Source organism: Chlorocebus sabaeus, chromosome 4 (genome assembly GCF_047675955.1).
Source record: "Chlorocebus sabaeus isolate Y175 chromosome 4, mChlSab1.0.hap1, whole genome shotgun sequence".
In the NCBI taxonomy this organism is placed as follows: domain Eukaryota; kingdom Metazoa; phylum Chordata; class Mammalia; order Primates; family Cercopithecidae; genus Chlorocebus; species Chlorocebus sabaeus.
This window is the reverse complement of record NC_132907.1, coordinates 16,241,136-16,263,031: the sequence shown is the minus strand read 5'-3', so window position 1 is coordinate 16,263,031 and position 21,896 is coordinate 16,241,136. Positions and strand designations below refer to the sequence as shown.

The window sequence follows — 21,896 nt, the reverse complement described above, 5'->3', positions numbered from 1 at the left end:
TGTATAACATTTTGGGTAAATGTTAGAGTAAAACATTGGTTTATTTTATCACAACAATCCTTTGCAAAGAAAATTTATTTTTTCCAGCTCATCTTGATTTACTTTGTATGTAGTCTTTGGAATGAAATTGAATCAAATAACTGTTTATTGAGCACAAATTATTATCTTGAAATGTAAGGATAAGAAATGACCCCTGTGTTCACTGAATTTGTAATCTTGTAGGAAAGACGGTGAAGTAGTAAATTCCCATTGAAGAAGACATACAATTATGATTACCATTATGAGAAGAGAAAAGATGGTAGTATGGGAAATGATAGTAAAGGGATTAAGTCTGGTCTAGTGAATCTAGAAAGGCCTTTCAGGGGAAGAGTGGCTAGGAGTTCACCAGACGAAGTGTAGCTGATGGGTGATAGGGAAGAGGAAAATAACATTGTAGGCAAAGTAAGCAGCAAATGAGAAAGCCTCCATGGCAGAGAGCTTGGAGTAACTAAGTCATTGAAAGATATGCAGTCTGACTGGAACTTAGAGTAGGAGGAAGAGAGTGACATGTGATCTCAGGGGAGACCTGAGAGCTAAACAGGTATCAGTTGTTTTTTAGGACAATTAAAGATTCTGGATTTGAACCTAAGATTAACGGCAAGTCACGGATGAGTTTAAAGTGGAGGTGTGGCATGAACAGATTTGGGCTTTAGGAAAACCACTAGGGCTGCCGTGTGGAGAATGAGTTGGAAAAAAGGGACAGAAGTAGGGGGGAAAGTCAGGAGGCTGTTTCAATATGATTTTTACTTAGGCTATAGTAGTGGCAGTAGAGGCGGAGGGTGGTGGATAGATTAGAGAGGCCACCCTGCTGAGATTGGAAGAGCCAACCCGTGTGTGTACAAAGCTCTGTCTTGCTTTCCTGCATTGTGCTATTGTACTAACAAATGGTCTTTCTGCATATAAGAGTATGAGCAGAGAAAAATGAACAAACATGAGGCCTGAAGTTAGTATAGAAGCTCTGTATTATGAAAAGGCATGATCTCACAGGTAGTTAAGGATAATAAAGACAAAAACACTCAACTAAATGGAAAGTCCTCAGTTTGATTGTAATCTAGCCAGGATCCTGATCTGAGATTTGCTCTTCATATTAGTGTGTATGATGTCAACAGGATTTTGAGAGACAGACATGTTTATTCAGTGGCCGATGCCTTCTTTCCCCCAAAACATCTTTCATCCACTTGCTTATTTATTCATTCATTCATTTACAAACACTTCAAATCCTTACTGAGGGCTTACTACTCACCAGACATGTTTACTTATCTTAGTTTTTAATACTACATATGACCATTATTCCTAGTGTGGGCCTTTGATGTTTATAGGTACTTCATGGACCACTTCTCATTGAGGATACATTTAGTCCATCAGTTTTCCGTTTTAAGTTGACTCATCACTTAAGGTGTAGCCATTGGTAAAATCCTGCAATCCTGATCTCCTGTGGCCCATATCCTCTGCACTTTCTATTGCTACTCCCCAGTCTTTGGTCAGGGTCAGTATGTTTAATTCCATTTCATTCAAACAGTTGGTCAGTTCAGCCATCACCACCACCACTAAGTCATCTTGTTGGTCATTGTTGAACTATTCTAGTAGCCAAGGTAATGCAAGCTATCAGCAAACAAGTTTTCCATGTAAGTGGCTTAAATACATTAGAAGTTTATTTCTTGCTAATGTAAGTTCAATTGGTAACAGATACGGGAATGGTGGATTTTCTGCTCCACTTGTGGACTCAGGCTGATGGAGTCACCATGGGGCTCACAAGCTTGCCTAGCTGGCAAAGGGAGTTAGGTGAATGTGAAAGCTTATTCAGGAAGTTTTTATGGGCCAGGGCTAGAGGTGGCTTACATCATTCTCACCCATGCTTCAGAACTCAGGTACATGGCCATACTTAACTACAGGGGAGACTGGGAAATGTAGTCTGTGTGTTTTCTTGGTAAGCCTGTCTTTGTCAAACCCAGCTAGTGAATGTCCTTGTACAATACCTGCTGTTTGATTCAGATATAATAAGAGGCATGGAAGGACCAGATCTATTGTTGTAGGACTTTTTCCTTAGTTCAGCTAAAGACAGTGGGGTTGGGGGAGGGTGGTCCTCATCACACAGCCATGTAAAATTAGGCTCACAGACAATTCGAAGGAGGAGAAAAATGGAATTTATTGGGCAAAGAGGAATATAAAGGGAAACAGGGACTCTCCACCAAGTCAGAACAAGAATCTTGCTAGTATGCTTCCCGCCTCACAGACTGTAATCCCAGGTTCCACCCAGGAGGAGGAGGGGCCAGGCTCCTCCCTGCTGCCAAAAGCATGAACTTCTGTGTCTCCACCCCAGGGTACCCTCCTCCCAGTGCATATGCCCATTGGAGTTTTTTCAGGGTGCCCTTCCCACCTGACTGTCTCAATATGAAGGAGGAATTTCCTTTGTGCCTAATAAGTGGCTGTGTCACAGTCCTGGACATTAGAGTGGGAAATGTCTACATTCTGAACTCCTAACATATCTGATCATTGCTATTACTCTTTTCTCACAGGGAAATAAATGCCCGGCTTGATGCTGTATCTGAAGTTCTCCATTCAGAATCTAGTGTGTTTGGTCAGATAGAAAATCATCTACGTAAATTGCCCGACATAGAGAGAGGACTCTGTAGCATTTATCACAAAAAAGTAAGTGTGACAGAAATCTAATAAAACTGACAGTGTTCTTCAGCTCACAAATTAGAACTTTTAAAGAAAAGTTTTATTAAAAGAAAACTTAAAAGAAAACTTCTGAGAGCTCTATTATTATTTTATTTTGTAAAATCTTACAAATACAGCATGCGAGAGTAGCTGAATCCTCAGAAATTTTAATAGCACAAATTAGAATTATTCCAATTTAACCATTGTAAAAAATAGTTTTCTCATGTACATTAACTACAGCCACATAGAGGCCCTTCTCTTATAATACAGGATATTCTCCTGTTTCATCCTGAAAGTATAGACTATTATCAAAATAGGAAATTTATGTAGACTAGTTATTTTAGAAAAAAGATACCTTATTTCTTTTGATCTTAGAACAACTTATTATTTCTTAAACTAAGGAAAAATCTGCTAGTATAACATCTGTGGTGGTAATTAGTATGAAAACAAGCTTGGATATTGAAGGTGAGTAAAGGATTATTTTGATTTTTATCACTTAAGCTTTATAGTTTGAGTCATAGCAAAAATGAGTCATTTTCCACTTTTAGGGAAATAATTTAGGTTATCTTCAAAATATGCCTAAAATTTTAAAAAATTATTAATACTTTTAAATGGTAAAAAACACGATAAACTCTTTATGGGGTTTTACTTTTTGCAGAAGTCATTCACACACTTTATACTCTTTGTTCCTTGTCAAAACTTTATGACATTGAGAAGTTACTATTTTTATTATGTTCTTACTAATAAGAAATTGTATCTAATGCTATGTATGTATGTGTGTGTATATATGTATATGTGTGTGTGTGTGTATATATATATATATATAAATTGCTGCAACCACTTGAATTACATTGGCTCATATGATGATGCTGAGAGGTTTAATAACTTGCTAGTAACAGAATCTGTATTTAGACCCAGGATTCTTGATTGTGTTTTCATTGGCTGTGTCTTTTGGACACTATCATTTTTGATGTAGTTATCTTGACTGCCATTTTTTTTTTTTTTTCTGTTTGCCACTTTTCATAAGCAAATTTTATTTTTCCTCCAAACGTAACTCCTTGCCAATATAATAATTTTACTGTAAAACAGTTTTTATATGCCTAAATTTTTACTTTATTTTTGAGACAGAGTTTTATTCTCGTCACCCAGGCTGGAGTGCAATGGGGTGATCTCGGCTCACTGCAACCTCCACCTCCCAGGTTTAGGCGATTCTTCTGTCTCAGCCTCCTGAGTAGCTGGGATTAAGGCACCCGCCACTATGCCCTGCTGGCTTTTGTATTTTTAGCAGAGATGGGGTTTCACCACATTGGCCAGGCTGGTCTCGAACTCCTGACCTCAGGTGATCCATCCACCTTGGCCTCCCAAAGTGCTGGGATTACAGGCATGAGCCACCACACGCAGCCTATATGCCTAAATTTTAGTTGTGACCAAGTTTTCATTAGAGTTTCTATATTTTTCAGCCCCTTTTACCCCCACAGAATTTTACTAGAATAAGTACTGCTTCTAAGAATACTTGAGGTGCCCAAGAGGACTTATGTAACTGTTTTACATGCTTCAGCTAAATTTGAAAACAGTGCACAAGCCAGAATTGGAAATACTGATCCTGGGGTGAAAGAATGTAGGAGTTGGTTATGGGGTCAAGGGAGCCTATTGTATCATTATTGGGTACACCATGTTGTTGTTTTGCTGGCAATAGCAGAAGCTGTGCTGATAGTTGCAAGTTTTATGGTAGATCTTTTTGAAGTTGCATAGTGGTTGCCAAACCATTTGTTGTTTTGTATCCTTGGCTCAGAGTCTGAAACTTGGTGCATATTAACCTTCTTTAAACAACGGCTCTCCGGGCACCTTGCCTTAACTACTTGAAAGGATTCACTGACAGATGTCAGAGATTTTTGTTTTTCTTAAGAGAAAACAGAAGCAAAGCTGAAAATCTTTCAATGACTACTCAAATGCACTAAGTCAAAGTGTCCGTGGCATCAAGATGGCAGCATCAGTTCATGGGGCTGTGATTTCTTTTCCACCTTCCTGCCTTTTTGTAAACTTTACTTTGATGTTTGTATTGCACAGGGTTTGTGTATTTATAAAAGTTTCAAAACTCTAGTAAAGTCAGAATCTAATTCATTTAAAAAGTGGCCACTATGCAGTGCAAGAATGACTTATTTTGGAATTTAAAAATATATTTTACTAAAGGAACTTATAACTCACTTGGAAGCCATTCCTTGTTGCTGTTTTAGTGTTTGTTTGCACAAGAATGTGCCTAAAGATTAGTTTGAAGGGTGAAGAGTAGAAATGATCTGGTAACAAACCAACTTCAGGAAAGCTGAATGCTTTAAACTAATGTTTTATAGATTAGTTGGCTGGCTCTACGAACACACCATCAAACATATGTCTATTCTTTATTATTAGATTACTCTACATAAGCTTCTATGTACACCACATAGTGAGTGATGTCCTGGATACAGATTGTGCCAATTATGTGAAATTCATAAAACGAGAAGGAACACTGGATATTGTGGGAAGTGGTCAACACAAGCTGTACGGTTTTGTGGAAAGTGTCCTGGAATACGTACCAATAGGTGTTTTTATGTCAATAATGATAGAGGATCTCAAGTGAGCTGATTCTGGCATAAAATAAACATTTTTTCTTCTTCTTCTTCTTTTTTTTTTTTTTTGAAACAAAATCTCACTGTGTAACCCAGACTAGAATGCAGTGGCATGACCACAGCTCACTACAGCTTCAGCCTCCAGCCTTCTGAGTAGCTGGGACAGCAGGCATGTGCCACCATGCCCAGCTAATTTTTTTTTGTATTTTTTGTAGAGACAAGATCTTGTCGTGTTACCCAGGCTGGTCTCCAACTCCTGGATTCAAGGATCCTCCCACCTCAGCCTCCCAGTGTGCTGGGATTACAGGCGTGAGCCACTGCTCCTAGCCTAAAATAAACATTTCTTTTGATGACAAAACATTAAATTCAAATCTTGTAAATAGTGCTAGTCACAGGAACCCATACTAAGTTTGCTCAAGAACTGTTTTGTAAGAAAGTGTTAAGTAACTGCCGAGGTTGGTGAATACATTTAAAGGATAATCGCACTTAGCAAATGTTGAGGAGAGTGTTTTCAGAATTTTCTAGGTGAGAATCGTTTTTTAGCCAGGCAGGAATAAGCCCAAAGCCCTGTTTTCAGTGTTACGCTTAAGCTGGGGTCCTTTCCATCCTGTGTCTAGTGAGGCCCTGCCTCCGTACTTGTGGGTCTGTGCTCAAGCTCTCCCAGTGAGACAGCTGCTGCCAGAAGTAGGGCTGAATTCCTGGAGAGTGACTCCAGGAGCAGCCACTTACCCATCCTCAGCTTTCTTGCAGCTTCTTTGGAGTTCTTTTGCTTAAGAAACTTGAGAACAACCTGCTGCCTCTGGCTTTCAAGGTGATTGTAAAACACTGCTGGTTTTCACCTTGCTTCTGTTGCTGACTTAACTTTACATTGTGTCTCAGCTTGGAAAATTAATCCTTTTTTTGGGATTACAATAATTACAAGAGGTTAATATTCAAAATTATATTGAAAATGTTTATGTTTAGTTCTTTACTTTTGTTAAAAGGTATCATTAATTGACTAGTGGCCAAAAAGCTTCTAGGTTTCACATTTATGTAAACAGTCCAGCTTCCTGTATGGGGTGGGGAGGGGGTCCTTCTGGAGAAAAGTTGCCTCATGATACACTTAGAATTCAACATTTGCTCAGTTGGACCTAACTTCTTACTTTTTTTGCATAATTTACTTCACCCTTTGTGGTTAATTACGTTTTTTAATGTGTTCTTAGCCTTAATCTATTTCATATATACTACTTATTATGTGCCTTATTACCTTAAGCCTTAAATTGTTTTCTCAAGACAGTTCTTTTCAGTCAACATTCTGTCAGTTTTATTTTCCTGAGCTGTCTTCTAGAGCCTTCTGACTTGATCCAGTATGGACTGGTTGTCCTCATATCTGTTGTATAGTACTATCTTAAATTCCCTTTACTTCCCTTGAGTTGAATCTTTTATTTTCTATATTCCATGTCTTCCTCTTGGTTTATTTCTTCATTTTGGTGGAGTATATCCTCTAGAATCTTCCTAAGAAAGAATGTTAGAAGTAAATCTTTTGAAACATTCATGTCTGAAAGTGGTTTTTTTTTTTTTTTTTTAATTGTCTTTGTTACTACCTTCACATTTGATTGGTAGTTTGAATGGGTATAAAATTCTAGGTTTTAGATGACTTTACTATCTTTACTACCACTTCTGTTGAATTTTTCATTTCTACTATTATACTTTAATTTCCAAGAATTTTTGTTTTCTTGTTCTCCAAACGTTTTTTCTTTTTAAAAGTAGCATCTTGTTTCATGGTTGTAGTATCTTCTATTTCATGGAAGATATTATTAATATTTTTAGAAGTTCCCTCGCAGGGCAGAATCCAAATTGGTACACAAGTCTTTTTGGATTCTTGATGTAAATTGTGTCTCAGTTTTCCTTAAGGACAGTTTAAAATTCAAGTACCTTGAGTCTTTTAAGTCAATCGCTATTTATCCGTTTACTTTATAGCTTCTAACATATTGTTGCTGTTGTCCTCTTTTCTAGTGTGGTTTTTTCCTTTTTTTTTTTTTGAGACGGAGTCTTGCTCTGTTGCCCAGGCAGGAGTGCAGTGGTGCGATCTCGGCTCACTGCAACCTCCGCTTCCTGGGTTCAAGCGATTCTTCTGCCTCAGCCACCTGAGTCACTGGGATCACAGGCGAGCACCACCACACCCGGCTAATTTTTGTATTTTTAGTAGAGATGGGGTTTCACCATGTTGGTCAATCTGGTCTCGAGCTCCTGACCTTGTAATCCACCCACTTCAGCCTCCCAAAGTGCTGGGATTACAGGCGTGAGCCACTGTGCCTGGCTGGTTTTATGCCTTTTTAAACAATCTCTTAACTGTTGTTTGAAGATGGAAATTAGATGCACATGTGTTTACCCACTCTGTTTACCAGAAGCTATGATGTAAAAATTATTCATGTTCATGTTAAAAAAAACTACAGTAGTATGCAAGGGTATACAATAAAGGGGAAAAAGTCTCCCTCTGCCACCCCTCCATACCTACTACCCAGAGGGTAACCAGAGTAAGTCACATGTGCTACCTCCTAAAATTTTTATTGATATTTAGATTTTTCTATTTATATAGAAAAATGTATATCATTTAAAGAATCACAAAGAAAGTATTACCATGTAAATACATAAAAATATATACATATATGGGCTATGTGGTATATGATATAAACATACTATATATATTCAATGTATGTTGAAATTATGGAGTTCTATACTGATACAAACATCTTAAATTTTTTTAGCTGTTTCATAGTATTACATTGCATGAGGTTTTCCTAATAAGATCCCAATTGATGGATATTTATTTCTTATTTATCTTTTTAAATTATAAGCAATGCTACTATGAATATTCAGACACATGTTTTTCACTATTTGTTAGTTTATTTTAGATAAATTATTTAAAGTGATGTTTATTCAAAGGGTTATATGCACTTTTTTGTTATGAAGACATGCCAAGTTGTTTTTCAAAAAGGTTAGTCCTCTGCTAATAGTATATAAAAGTGTCTTTTTCTTTTTTTAAAATCCTGTTAACATGGTTATTGTGGAGCTTTTAAATATTTGACATTCTGATAAGTGAAAAATGCTATCCTGTATTTCTAATTTGCTTGTCTTTAGTTGTATATGAAGATAATTGTGTACATACTGACTGTTTCTATGAGCTGCATATTCAGTTTGTTAGGCCATTGTTTTTTGGATTATTCATCTTTTTCATGTCAATTTGTAAGAGCCTATTATGTTTGGGAGAATTTTGTCTTGTGTTTGTTATGTCTTACAGATATTATCCTTCACATTTTTTAGCTTGTTTAACCTATTTTTGCTATTTGGTTTATGCTATTTTAAAATGAAAAAGTACTGAACAAGTATTGGCTTTGTTTTCCTTGGCTAAAATTATTTTCTTTATGCCTTTAAAATATTACATAGTATTTAACCTCATTTAGAAAATATCAGTGATATTTTATTTCAACTAACTAGCTAATAGAAAATTTAAACTTTCCTCAATTCTGATTCTAACTTTAAAAGATCACTAATTAAACTTCATTTTCATGTATCTTATGCTATTTTGTAAAAAAATTTCTATTTTCAGTGTTCTACCCAAGAGTTCTTCTTGATTGTCAAAACTTTATATCACCTAAAGTCAGAATTTCAAGCAATAATACCTGCTGTTAATTCCCACGTTCAGTCAGACTTGCTCCGCACCGTTATTTTAGAAATTCCTGAACTCCTCAGTCCAGTGGAGCATTACTTAAAGATACTCAATGAACAAGCTGCCAAGTAAGTACCAGACCCTGAATTCTTCTTTTTCAGCAGTCAGTATACTCCAGTGCATTTGCCATTTGATTTGTGGATTCTTAATCTTTACTAGAAGTTGAATGAGTACATATATAATTAGAAATGTGATTGGACCCTAAAAGTGTTACATTACAGTTGGAATACTTGCTATCTAAAATTTAGGCAGTTTACCATCTAGGACAGATATAGTACTCCCCCAGGGATCAGATGATGGAAAGGTAAAACACAGGCAAAGCCAAGCAGTAGTAGATTATTAACCCCAAAATGAATGTCAGATATCTTGTACTCATTTCATGTATTTCCAGAGATGTCCTTATATTTAGAATCTGTAAAAGCAAAGTTATCCTTTAAAAGGTAGTTCTTTTATAACGTATTGCACAAAACGTTCTATATAAATGAAATAGGATTTGACATTTACATTTGTCTTTGTTTTCTGCATAGGCAAACAACAAATAATGTATCTCTTGGTTTTACCATGGGAATCATGAACTTAAAAAGTGAAAATGATATTAGGGTAATTTTGACCATCCTCAGAGAAGTTAAAAAACAAGCCCATAAGTGCTTAGTGACAATTGGAACCTCATTTCCCTGACTTCCAGTGCTTTCCTCTTTCATCACACTATGAAAAATAAACGATAACTGCTCTAATCAATAAACTTCGAATATGTATTTGCATTTTTTGATTTTTTAGAGTTGGGGATAAAACTGAATTATTTAAAGACCTTTCTGACTTCCCTTTAATAAAAAAGAGGAAGGATGAAATTCAAGGTGTTAGTGACAAGATCCGAATGCATTTGCAAGAAATACGAAAAATACTAAAAAATCCTTCTGCACAATATGTGACAGTATCAGGACAGGAGGTAATGTCAAACCTACTTTTATTTTCTATTAGTTTTCCTCTAGTAGAAAAGCTATTTTAAAATGTAAATAAAAATCTGAGGATAGGATATGTATTATCTCTTCAGATTTTCTGTTTTATTCCTTAGAAATATGTTGTAATAACTTGTTTTGATAAGAATTATTTTAATGATGGTGTTTTATTAGTCTCTTGTGAAAGTAATGCAACTTAATGTTATATGTGTATTAGCGTTATCTGTTAAAATTATATTATAGAAAATCTCGATTATTATGAATAGCAACTTATAGAATTCATTTGTTCTAAATCCAGGAAAGAGAAGTTAGTCTTTGATCCCTGCCTTACAGATGATGAAATAATACAAAGTTGGCCACCTGTGTTGATTGGCTCATATAGTGATTAAATGGCGGGGCTTCCTCCTAAAATTAAGAGTATAGCTGCTAAAAAAACAAATCTAGAGTGAAAAACTACACTTAGTGAGTCTTCCATAAAATTATGGTATTGTTTAGAATGTGTTTCTTGGGGTGTGTACTTCTGTTTAAAGTTTGATAGTAGTGTCTGAATGAGAACCAGAAAAGGAAGAAGTATGCCTTTTAAATATGGTTGTACTTTTCAGTCCTATTCTGAGTCTTGAGGCATGCTACTCCTATATCTTATGTTTAATAAAATATGAAGATTCAAACAGAGGGAGTTTGAGAAATTCTGTTTTATTAAAATACCAAATTAGGAAACTTATGGATAACTTCTATAGAGTGAGCATTTTATTCAGGATTTTAAAAAATAGATATTTTTCTGGTGGGGAAGAACTTAATTTCAAATCAAAATTTTAACATTTACATTGCTTTGTGTGTTTTGCCAAAAGATTGTTGATTGTATAGTTATTTGAAATAAGAAGCTCTACATTAATAGAGAGTATTCATTAAAATGTTTGTCTTGTGTTATTTCATAGATTTACCCATTAAGTCAACCTGTCTTCTGAACTACAATTATTAAGATATTATACTCAGCAGACATTCACAATGCCACATAGAGCTCTATATAATAGAAAAATGATTTGACAATATTTATACTTAAGTTTATTGTCTGAACAGACAAATACCAAATATTTAATTGTAATTCTTATTTTTACTATGCAGTCATGACCTTGCAAAGTGAAAATTGGCCTAAAGGCCACCATTCTGGCTATTGGTTTAAAATCAAATGATGAATATTGCTTTAGTTATTTTAATAAAAGATATGTAGTAGAAAAGTGGCTGCCTGGTATTACAGTGGAGAAAGCTAAGTGTAAGTGCCAGTTCTACCATTTACATGCTATATGACCATGGAAGAGTTACCTCTGTTATAAGACTATTATGGAGACCAATTAAGTTAAAATACATGAAAGTGCTTTTTAATCATAAAGTGCTATGCTTATACTACTCATATAATAACAATAATAGTAATAGAGTTACCATTTATCAAGTACTTGTTAAAGTCTAGAACAGTGGTAGGTGCCTACATATATTATTTAATTCTTGTAACAACGCCAAAAAGGGTCAGTCATTCTAGTTTTGTTGGAAAGAAAACAGGTTTGGAGTAGTTAGATAAGTTACCCAAGGTCAGAAGCACAAATCCAGCCCAATTCTGCCAGACTCTTGTCTTTCTATTATGTTAATACCAGTATTTCATTCCATTTATTAATTCCAAATATTAACACAAAGAATTCTCAACACCATGGATTTTATCTGACAAAATCTGGACATTTTAGAGCTCATAGTATTCAAAATAAAATTTAAGTATTGGAAAGACGGTCCTGGATTCATTTGGTAGTTTTTGAGTAAAAATGAAAGAAAATTATCAGGAATTCATAAGAGATAGTAGACTGGTTATTCATTGTGAGTGTGGCATTGAGGTTTAAGAAAAAGTACAGCATGGAGATCAACTAATTGTATTAAAAAATATTAGAAAGGAAGATCAGTTATCTTTTATCTTTACTAGGTTAAGTTGATGAATTTGAGGAACAAAGTTTCTTCATTATTAATAGTAGGATGGATTATTGTTGGTTTTTAATAATCTTCTCTAGGATTTTAGTAGAACGTTAACACAAAATTACTTTCATAAAACCTTTTGAAAATTAATGATTCCATTCATTGGAACACCAAAGGAATTCTAAATATTCAAACTTGTTTTCATCAAATTCTGTTTTAAAAAAGACTATAGTGGCTCACACCTATAATCCCAACACTTTGGGAGGCCAAGGCAGAAGGATTGCTTGAGCTCTGGAGTTCGAGACTTGCTTGGGCAACATAGTGAGAAACCATCTCTAAATATAAAAATAAAATTAGCCAGGCATAGTGGAATGTGTGTATAGTTGCTGCTACTCGGGAGACTAAGGTAGAGAATCGCTTGAGCCTGACAGGCTGAAGTTGCTGTGACCCGTGATCATGCCACTATACTCCACCCTGGGCAACAGAGTGAAACCCTGTCAAAAAAAAAAAAAAAAAGACTAACGGTATTCTCAAATTATTTAAAGGTACTTAAAAGACTAGGAAGAGACTCCATCAAATATGATTATCTCTGAGAAGTGAGGGAGGCACGGTGGAAAACCGTTATTTTACATTTATTGGTGCTTCTTTATACATTTCTGTTCTGACGTTTTATTTCTATACATACAGCTTTTGTAATAACCTTAAAAGACCCATTATAGCAGCCCCATGTGATCCGTGTGATGGTATGTGGATCTTGTTATTTTTACCAAAATTAGATAAATGTGCCGGTCTGTTAATCCAGTGTTATTTTGACAACATTCATTTTTCACTTCTGTTCCCAGCTTTTATATACTCATTAGAAAACTAAAACTTTATTGTATGATGCCTTATTGTCTCTGACTATGTATTCGCTTAGAAGAAATTAATGAAAGCAGAAACTTTATATTTTTATGTAATAATATACATACATTATTATGTATTATGTAATGTATGTATGTATCTATGAAAGTATGTATGTATGTAATGAAAGCAGAAGTTTACATAGTTTACTGCTTCTGTTACAGTCTCTATCATATTTTATGAATATAGACCAATTATCTCTTAACCTTGAATCAAATGTGGAATGGAAAAGGGGCAATATTTACATTGGGGGCAGTACTGATAAGTATTATTATTACTAAGGGAAAAAAAAATATTGGAAAAAAATCTTTAGAAAGAGTTTTATTAATTGACAGCATGCAGCATATCCAAATATCTGTTTACTATGTTTAAAATGTGGAAAATAATCTGTTAAATCTGAGTACTTTTTACGTAGATTTAAAATATAGTAAAAAATGCTTAAATTATTAAGAGAATGAAAAGTGGGGAGTGGAGGAATGGGTTAAGTGTGGTGCTGGAGAAAACAGCAGTTTCTGGAGTGAGTAAGAATTTCGGCAAACCTAGTGATGTTGCCAGCCCGGTAATACCACAGGCTATATAGATTGAGTAACAATATCTGACATTTAACTAAGACAGAATTGGGTCCCAGGAGAAGAATATGAGAGATTGCTATAATGAATCAAGGCAGACTACTCACATCAACACCTAAGAAACAAAGTCAGGAACTGTAAAGCAGGAAAAGTTGCTATGAGAGCTTTCTAAGATCTGGAATGTATGCTATTTTTTCTATGTTAGTTTTCTTTTCTTTAGTAACAAAATTCTTAAACCAAAGGCCTACCTGTTCATTCTTAGAATGTTAAAAAAAAGAATAGCTAGAGAAAAAAATTTGTATCTCATCATCGCTGTAGAAGAGAAGAAAAGCTAGCAGATGACCACTCTGAGGAGGAACCCAGGCTGAAATTCCGAGGACTGCTGAGTGAGGAAAAGGGACACTCAGGATCAGTCCAAGGACCAGCCCCTGTCTGAGGACGTGACCAGAGGGGTTTAACTTGTGCCTTCCTGACTCCTGCTGTTTTCCCGACTGCATTGGCACTGTATTGGCTCTGTATATGGTGGCCCGCTGTAGCGATTGTGGTCCTAGAGTAGCACTTTTGATACTTACAGATTGAATAGTTGTGGTCCAAACTGTTCCCAAGGTGCTCCTTGTTCAAAATGTCCGTCATCCCTTAGTTAATAACTCCTGTGGAGCTCTGTTAGTCATTATGCATCTGGATGTGTCCTTCCCAAATATCAGTGATCCAATCAGTCTGTTCCTGAATTTTGCTGTTTGCCTTTAGCAGAGCTCTTTCCAGAATTATTTTATAAAAAGGCCAACATCTCTTTTGGTAGAACACTTTAAAATAGCAGAATTATTTAGCACAGTTTAAAAGTGGTTTTATCTTTCCCATTAATGATATTTTTTTGTGGTTTTTCAAAAGTTACTTTTTGTAGCCAAACGAGGCTTTTTAGACTCTTGACTCTTAACTATTTAAATGGGTGTAACAGATTTGAAACTGTATTAATTCTCTGTACATGAGGGCATCACTAGTTCAAAACATTTTTCTAAGGGAAATTAGCCACTAATTCTTAATATAATTAATGTAAAAACTACAGTATTTCTATTAATGGTAAAAATAAACTCAAGAACCACGTTGATACTGTTATTAATATGAACATTATAAATACCTGAAGTTATGTGCATATAATAAAACTGATAAATATGAAAAAGTTCTCATAGCTCTCTCAAAATTACAACCACACAGCTTCTAGGGTTCCATTCCACTCAAAATGGGTTTTTAGAAATTAAATGAATCATTGAATTTTTTTTTGTTTTTGTTTTTTATTGAGACAGAGTCTTGCTCTGTCGTCCAGGCTGGAGCGCAGTGGCGCGATCTCGGCTCACTGCAACCTCCACCTCCTGGGCTCAAGTGATTCTCTTGCCTCAGCTTCCTGAGTAGCTGAAATTACACGTGCCTGCCACCAGGCCTGGCTAACTTTTGTATTTTTAGTAGAGATGGGGTTTCACCACGTTGGCCAGACTGGTGTTGAACTCCTGACTTCAGGTAATCCCTCCACCTCAGCCTCCCAAAGTGCTGGGATTACAGGTGTGAGCCGTCGCGTCCAGCCTGAATTTGATTGTAATAATACAGGAATGCAGGCACACTGAGAAGAGGTAATATATAACTAAGGCTAAAAATGAATGGTTTGATAGAACTTCACCTGCTTCCTGGCTGATGAGAACCTTATTTGCAGAGCACAGTTGGATCTACAAAGATATTATGAATGTAAATTAAAATGATAATGAGATATTATCTCACCCCAGTCAAGTGACTTTTATCCAAAAGACAGGCAATAGCAAATGTTGATGAGGATGTGGAGAAAAGGGAACTCTCGTACACTGTTGGTTGGAATGTAAATTATAGTACCACCATCACTATGGAGAACAGTTTGGAGGTCCCTCAAAAAAAAAAAAAAAAAAATAGAGCTACCATATGATCCAGCAATCCCACTGCTAGATATATACCCAACAGAAAGGAAATTAGTATATTAAAGAGATATCTGCACTGCCGTGTTTATTGCAGCACTATTCACAATAGCTAAGATTTGGAAACAAACTAAGTATCCATCAACAGACGAATGAGTAAAGAAACTGTAGTATATATTCACAGTGGAGTACTATTGAGCCATAAAAAAGAATGAGATCCTGTCATTTGCAACAACATGGGTGGATTATGGAGGTCATTAGGTTAAGGGAAATATGCTGGGTGCAAAAAGACAAACTTGGCATGTTCTCACTTAACTTGTGGGAGCTAAACATTAAAACAATTGAACTCATGGAGATACAGAATAGAATGATGGTTACCAGAAACTGGTAGTGGTAGTGGGGGTGGGGAGGATGAGGGGATGGTTAATGGATAAAAAAGAAACAGGAAGAATGAATAAAACCTAGTATTGGTAACAACACGGTAATTATAATCAATAATTTAATTTTACGTTTTAAAATAACTAAAAGAGTATAATTGGATTATTTGTAGCACAAAAGATAAATGCTTGAGGTGATGGATACCCCATTTACCCTGATGTGATTATTATGCATTGCATGCCTGTATCAAACTATCTAATGCAACCAATGAATATATACAACTACCATGTACCCACCAAAATAAGAAAAAGATATTATGGTTCATATAAGTGAAAACTTAAAGAAAACTCTCATATGGAAAGAAATACTTTCTTCTCTTTATAGTTAGGGAAGTCTGCTTTCCTGTGAAGATACTTCTAGAGGATTTCGGTTCCTTGGGTAAAAACTATCTAAAAATCTTCTCTGTTCAGAGTAGGGGAGGATCATATCTCAGACCAGTGTAACATCTACTAATTGAATATTTTAAAATCTTACATGCTTAGAAATTCAATCTTTTATGAGTAATAGAATTCTTAAGTGAGTATTAATAAATGAAAGAGATGGTTAATGAAAAAGCCATCATTCAGAGTATATGTATAACAATATTAGAAACCTGAAAGCCCAAGTATTACAAATGTTTTACGCAACACAAATTGTACTTTGTCCCAAGTATTGAACCCTTAATTAATAATATTTATCTGTATTGACATATATACAGTATGAAAAACAATTCTGAACTTATTTTGAGTGTTTAACAATATATAATAAATTGTTATACCACAATTTGGGGAAAGCTTTAAAATATATAATGGTTGCTCATCTAAATATCTGTTTATTTGTATTTGTTTTAGTTTATGATCGAAATAAAGAACTCTGCTGTATCTTGTATACCAACTGATTGGGTAAAGGTTGGAAGGTAGGTTTAAAATACATTTTTTTCTTATAATGAATTATAATGACATCTGTATATCTATGTGCTACTGGGCTCATAGTAGCCACGTTCCTGAAATTAAAAGCAGTTCTTTTTATTTTTATTTTTTCTTATGGAACTTTTTTTTTTTTTGCGGGGGGAGATATAGTCTTGCTCTGTTGCCCAGGCTGTAGTGTAGTGGTATGATCTCAGCGCATTGCAACCTCCACCTCTCTGATTCAAGGGATTCTTGTGCCTCAGCCTCCCGAGTAGCTGGGACCACAGGCGTGCACTACCACCCCCGGCTAATTTTTGTATTTTTAGTAGAGACGGGGTTTCACCCTGTTGGCCAGACTGGTCTCAAACTCCTGACCTCAGGTGATTCATCCATCTCAGCCTCCCAAAGTGCTGAGATTACAGGCGTGAGCCACTGTGCCCTGCCCTGTCTTAGGGAACTTTTAACCAAGGAGATCACTATTTTTAACTCTTTATCATTGATTTTAAAACATTTTTCAAAAAGGTATCTTATTTTTACACATTTGTTTTCTTATTTTGTAAATTACTGTTTTATTCTTATAGCACAGGATACACATGGAAGAAAAGTTGAGGAACCTTCAATTGTAAGATTAATTTAGTTGCTTTTACTTCATGATGAATGCTATGTCTGACATTTCTTACAAGAAGCTGCAATTTCATTTTCTACCTCACCGAGCTCCACATTTCTTTACTCTTAATGCCTTCCTTGGCACATAATTATTGTAATTCTTTACATCTTTTTTTTATAACCCAGATCGTGAATTGATGAAAATAAATTAATCAAAAACAAATTTAGAGAACCACAATGGGACTCTGCCTTTTCTCCTTGGTTAGACATTAATCTCCAAGAGAGGACTCATTTAAAGACAAGGTATTAGGGAAGTATATACAGCTGTGAGTAGTATCCTTTGTGGAATATTTATTAGTACTGTTATCAATAAGTTGCACAAACATGAGATGAAAATGGTACATTTGCCTAAGATGGTGGAAGAGGGACCAGTAACTGGTAATAGTGTACAGGCATTCTGTTTTAAGGATGAAGGGAAATTTTGACATAATGTATGACTGATTAATTTATTACACATATAATATACGTATATACAAAAATATATATAATGATACATATATTATATATATATATATTTTTAAGACGGAGTCTCTTTTTGTCAACCAGGCTGAAGTATAGTGACGCAATCTCAGCCTATTGCAACCTCCGCCTCACGGGTTCAAGTGATTCTCCTGCCTCAGCCTTCCAAGTAGCTGGGATTACAGGCACCTGCCACCACTGCTGGCTAATTTTTTTTGTATTTTAGTAGACATGGGGTTTCACTAGGGGTGGGCCAGGATCTGGTCTCGAACTCAAGTGATTCACCTGCCTTGGCCTCCCAGTAATTTATTATTTTAACTTAAAAAGAAAATGTTTATTATCCATTGCCACATCATCAGATGCTGAAGGCACAGGCATGGATTTCTTTCGTCCTAATACCATCTTTTTTTTAAAATGCTGCCAGAAGCTGTACTTTAGATTTGAGTATTATTGATTCTAGGGGATGTTGTTTTCTCTTTTTGCAGACATTCTTTCCTTTATCTGCTTTTGTCCTGTATCACAGCTAAAGAATGAAATATGCATTATGAAGAGAAATTACCAAAAACCATGTTAGTCTGTCTACAACAATAACCGAAATATCTCACTAAATGAGTTTTTCCAGAAGATAAAGCTTTGATAAATATGTTGGCATAGAAGTCTAGATGATACAATTTTAAAGCAACAAGCAAGGCATAAATCTGACACCATCTTTCAAATGTTAGTAATGTAAATTGAATCAACAGATAAGATAGTTTGGGAAAGGTTCATTGCAGTTTATCTGTTGGGCCATAGGGTTTTGACAGAGATGGGTTAGAACATCAGGAGTCAGATTTTGAATGCAAAAGGCCCACCCCTAATCCAGCAACTTGGCAAATTAAAGTGCAACAGTGTATTACAAGAGTTGGAGAACAAACAAAGACCAGATGCCTTGACCTTTTCTTCTTAAAGACTTATAATGACAGCATTAAAAGCAATGGCAACTGCCACCACCACCACCACCACAAAACAACTAATTTTTATTGAATACGTATAGGCGCTCTCCTAAGTGTTGTCTGTTTGATCCTGTCAACAGTAACTATGAGGTAGATATTATTATCCCTGTTTCATAGATGAGAAAAGTGATATTTAGAGAAGGTCTGTTTCATTTGCCCCAAATCACATAGTTAGTAAGTAAGTAGCAGGACCGGAGCCTCGACCTAGCTTCTCTCACTGGGGACCCATGGCATCCCCTGTTGTGCTCTAGCTACTAAACAGAGAGCAGAGATGATACTTAAGCCCAGATGGGGAGCATGTGGTATTTCCTCCCATCCAGAGCCACTGTGAATCTGCACAGATCACAGTATCCTGAAGATCTCTTTCTTAATTGCCTCCTGAATTAATGCATTGCTATTCTTTGTAATGCTTTTTATTTTTCTTTTTTCTCTGAAATACTTCAGTCATACAGAAAAGCCCATAAAACAAAGAATAATATAACCTTCACCAATGTATCTACCTCCTAGCTTTATCATGCTTTCTTTTACCATATTTGCTTCTGATCTTTTTTAAAGAGCATTTTCACTTAGTATAATTTAAAGAAAAAAGCTTTTTGCCTATGAAATAAAAGTTCTAAACTTTGACTTTGCCATATGGGTATAATTTGAAATGCATTTTAAAAGGCTTCCTGAGCAAAGTCATGTTCTTTGGAATCAGTAGAGTTCAGGACCATAATTAAAGAATGTTCTTCTATTTACAGCTGTTTATTTTCAAGGTTCATCAGAGAATAATAAATAACTATTTTTATTTTCTAAAGTGATGGCATTTCGGATTTTTTACTAACCTTGATTTCCTATTTATGTTTTTTCCTGTCTTCTAGCACAAAAGCTGTGAGCCGGTTTCACTCTCCTTTTGTTGTAGAAAATTACAGACATCTGAATCAGCTCCGGGAGCAGCTAGTCCTTGACTGCAGTGCTGAATGGCTTGATTTTCTAGAGTGAGTTTACAGTGAAAAATATAATCTGACTTTTTGCTATGAGAAACAGACTGGAAAAATCTTCCCATCAAAAAGAAAATAGAGATTACAGCTTGTGACCCACCATAAAATAGTTGAGTACATGTGTTGTCTGATTTTATTTCTTTTTTTTTTCTTTTTCTTTTTTTCTTTTTTTTGAGACTGAGTCTTGCTCTGTCACCTGGGCTGGAGTGCCATGGCACGATCTCAGCTCACTGCATCCTCCACCTCTCAGCTTCAAGCAATTCTCCATGCCTCAGCCTCCTGAGTAGCTGGGATTACAGGCACCCACTGCTACACCCAGATAATTTTTGTATTTTTAGTAGAGACGTGGTTTCGCCATATTGGCCAGGCTGATGTTGTACTCCTGACCTCAAGTAATCCGCCTGCCTTGGCCTCCCAAAGTGCTAGGATTACAGGCTTGAGCCACTGCACCCAGCCCGAAAGAAATTCTTAAAAGCTACTGAAAGTTAAGATGACCACCTATATACCCTTCACCTAGGTTCATCACATGTTAGCATTTGCCACATTTGCTTTTTATCTCTCATGTATTTTTTTCCTGAAACATTTGGAAGTAAGTTTTAGACATCATAACACTTTCCCCTAAATACTTAAACCTGCATCTTTAAAAATAAGGACATTCTACTATGTAATCTTAACACTATTATTACATCTAAAAAAATTAACATTAATTTGTGAATATATTTGAATTTCTTGAATTTTTCCAATGTTGCCCTGTCTTTAGATTTTAAAATGAAAGACGTAATCAACTTTTACATGTTGCATTTGGTAATTATGCTTCTTTAGTCTATTTGAACCTAGAATTTCCTGCCATTTTTTGTGGTTTTTTTTACCATGGTATTTTTTGAAGACTCCTTGCCATTGTCTCAAAGAATGCCTCACATTCTGGATTTATTGATAGTCATATATTTATATTGTCAGTTTTAAGTCATGGTGTGCTGGCAAATGGTTAATAGCCAGCTCTTTGGAAGGGCAGTCACGTTTGTAGAGTTTGCTGGTTTCTGAAGTGTAAACTCTCCCACCAGGGCTGATGTGAAACTACCACTGGACTGGAGTTGGGAAGAGATGTGCACAGTTGATTTTCATGAGTCCATAGGAGCCAGCTCTAGGCCACCACTGGTCTGAGTACTTTATATGTAAACTCATTATTTTTCATGTGACCCTTGTAAGGCTAAGTATCATAACCGACTTACAAATGAATAAAGTGAGATTCAGAAATAAGAAGTTAATCTTCTAAGGGTAAGGGTTGGAGCCCAGATTCAGCCCTAGCTATCTGGCAGCCAGGTATGTGGCCTTTGCCAGCCTGCCCATGGTGAGCCCGCAGGCATCAGTCTAAATACATCTCTGTTAGTCTCTTACTTTAAAACTGTAAACAGGCCAGGCGCGGTGGCTCACACCTGTAATCCCAGCACTTTGGGAGGCCGAGGTGGGCAGATCACTTGAGGCCAAGAATTCAAGACCAGCCTGGCCAACATGGTGAAACCCTGTCTCTACTAAAAATACAAAAATTAGCCGGGTGTGGTGGCATGTACCTGTAATCCCACCTAACTCAGTAAGCTAAGGCAAGAGAATCACTGAACTGGGGAGGCAGAGGTTGCAGTGAGCCGCAATTGTGCCTCTGTACTCCAGCCTGGGCAACAGAGCATGACTCTGTCTCAAATAAATAAATACAACCTTAAACACTAAAAATTCAGTGATATCCTTCAGGGAGCTTTATTGTATTTCAAGTAATCAACCTGAAATGAAATGAAAAAAACAAAAAACAAAAAGGATATGTGAGAATTTTTACAAGGAAGTAAGTTGGTACCAATCTTTTTGCCCTGAGGAGTCTTGAATTATAAGACCAGGAAGAGATTCCAATTTACTTAAATCTTTTGAGACTATCTTGACTCAGAATCTTGAATGTAGGGATGGAAATTTTGTCTATTCAGTTTCTTTTCTATTTCACTTTCAATTTTCTATTTTAAGGGTTTTCAGAGCCTTTGAGTCTTTCAGTTCTCCTGGCTTTTTCCTTAGTATTACCACTGAGAATGTGAAAACTGAACTAAAATTACACCTTTCAGTCTTCAAGGACTCACATTCTAGAAGGGTCCTGGGATTTGGTGAGGTAATTT

General features: G+C 35.8%; 1 protein-coding gene across 3 annotated transcripts in view; it reads left to right on the top strand.

The window, feature by feature from the left end:
• MSH3 (mutS homolog 3) overlaps nucleotides 1-21,896 on the top strand; it is a 222,668-nt gene that overhangs the window by 104,388 nt on the left and 96,384 nt on the right. For all 3 annotated transcript variants that reach the window (XM_073014652.1, XM_073014651.1, XM_073014653.1), the window contains exons 13-17: nucleotides 2,556-2,688; nucleotides 8,893-9,080; nucleotides 9,790-9,958; nucleotides 16,593-16,657; nucleotides 19,627-19,743. In XM_073014652.1, the coding sequence (XP_072870753.1) occupies nucleotides 2,556-2,688; nucleotides 8,893-9,080; nucleotides 9,790-9,958; nucleotides 16,593-16,657; nucleotides 19,627-19,743 (672 nt within the window). The remainder of the gene's footprint in view (nucleotides 1-2,555; nucleotides 2,689-8,892; nucleotides 9,081-9,789; nucleotides 9,959-16,592; nucleotides 16,658-19,626; nucleotides 19,744-21,896) is intronic.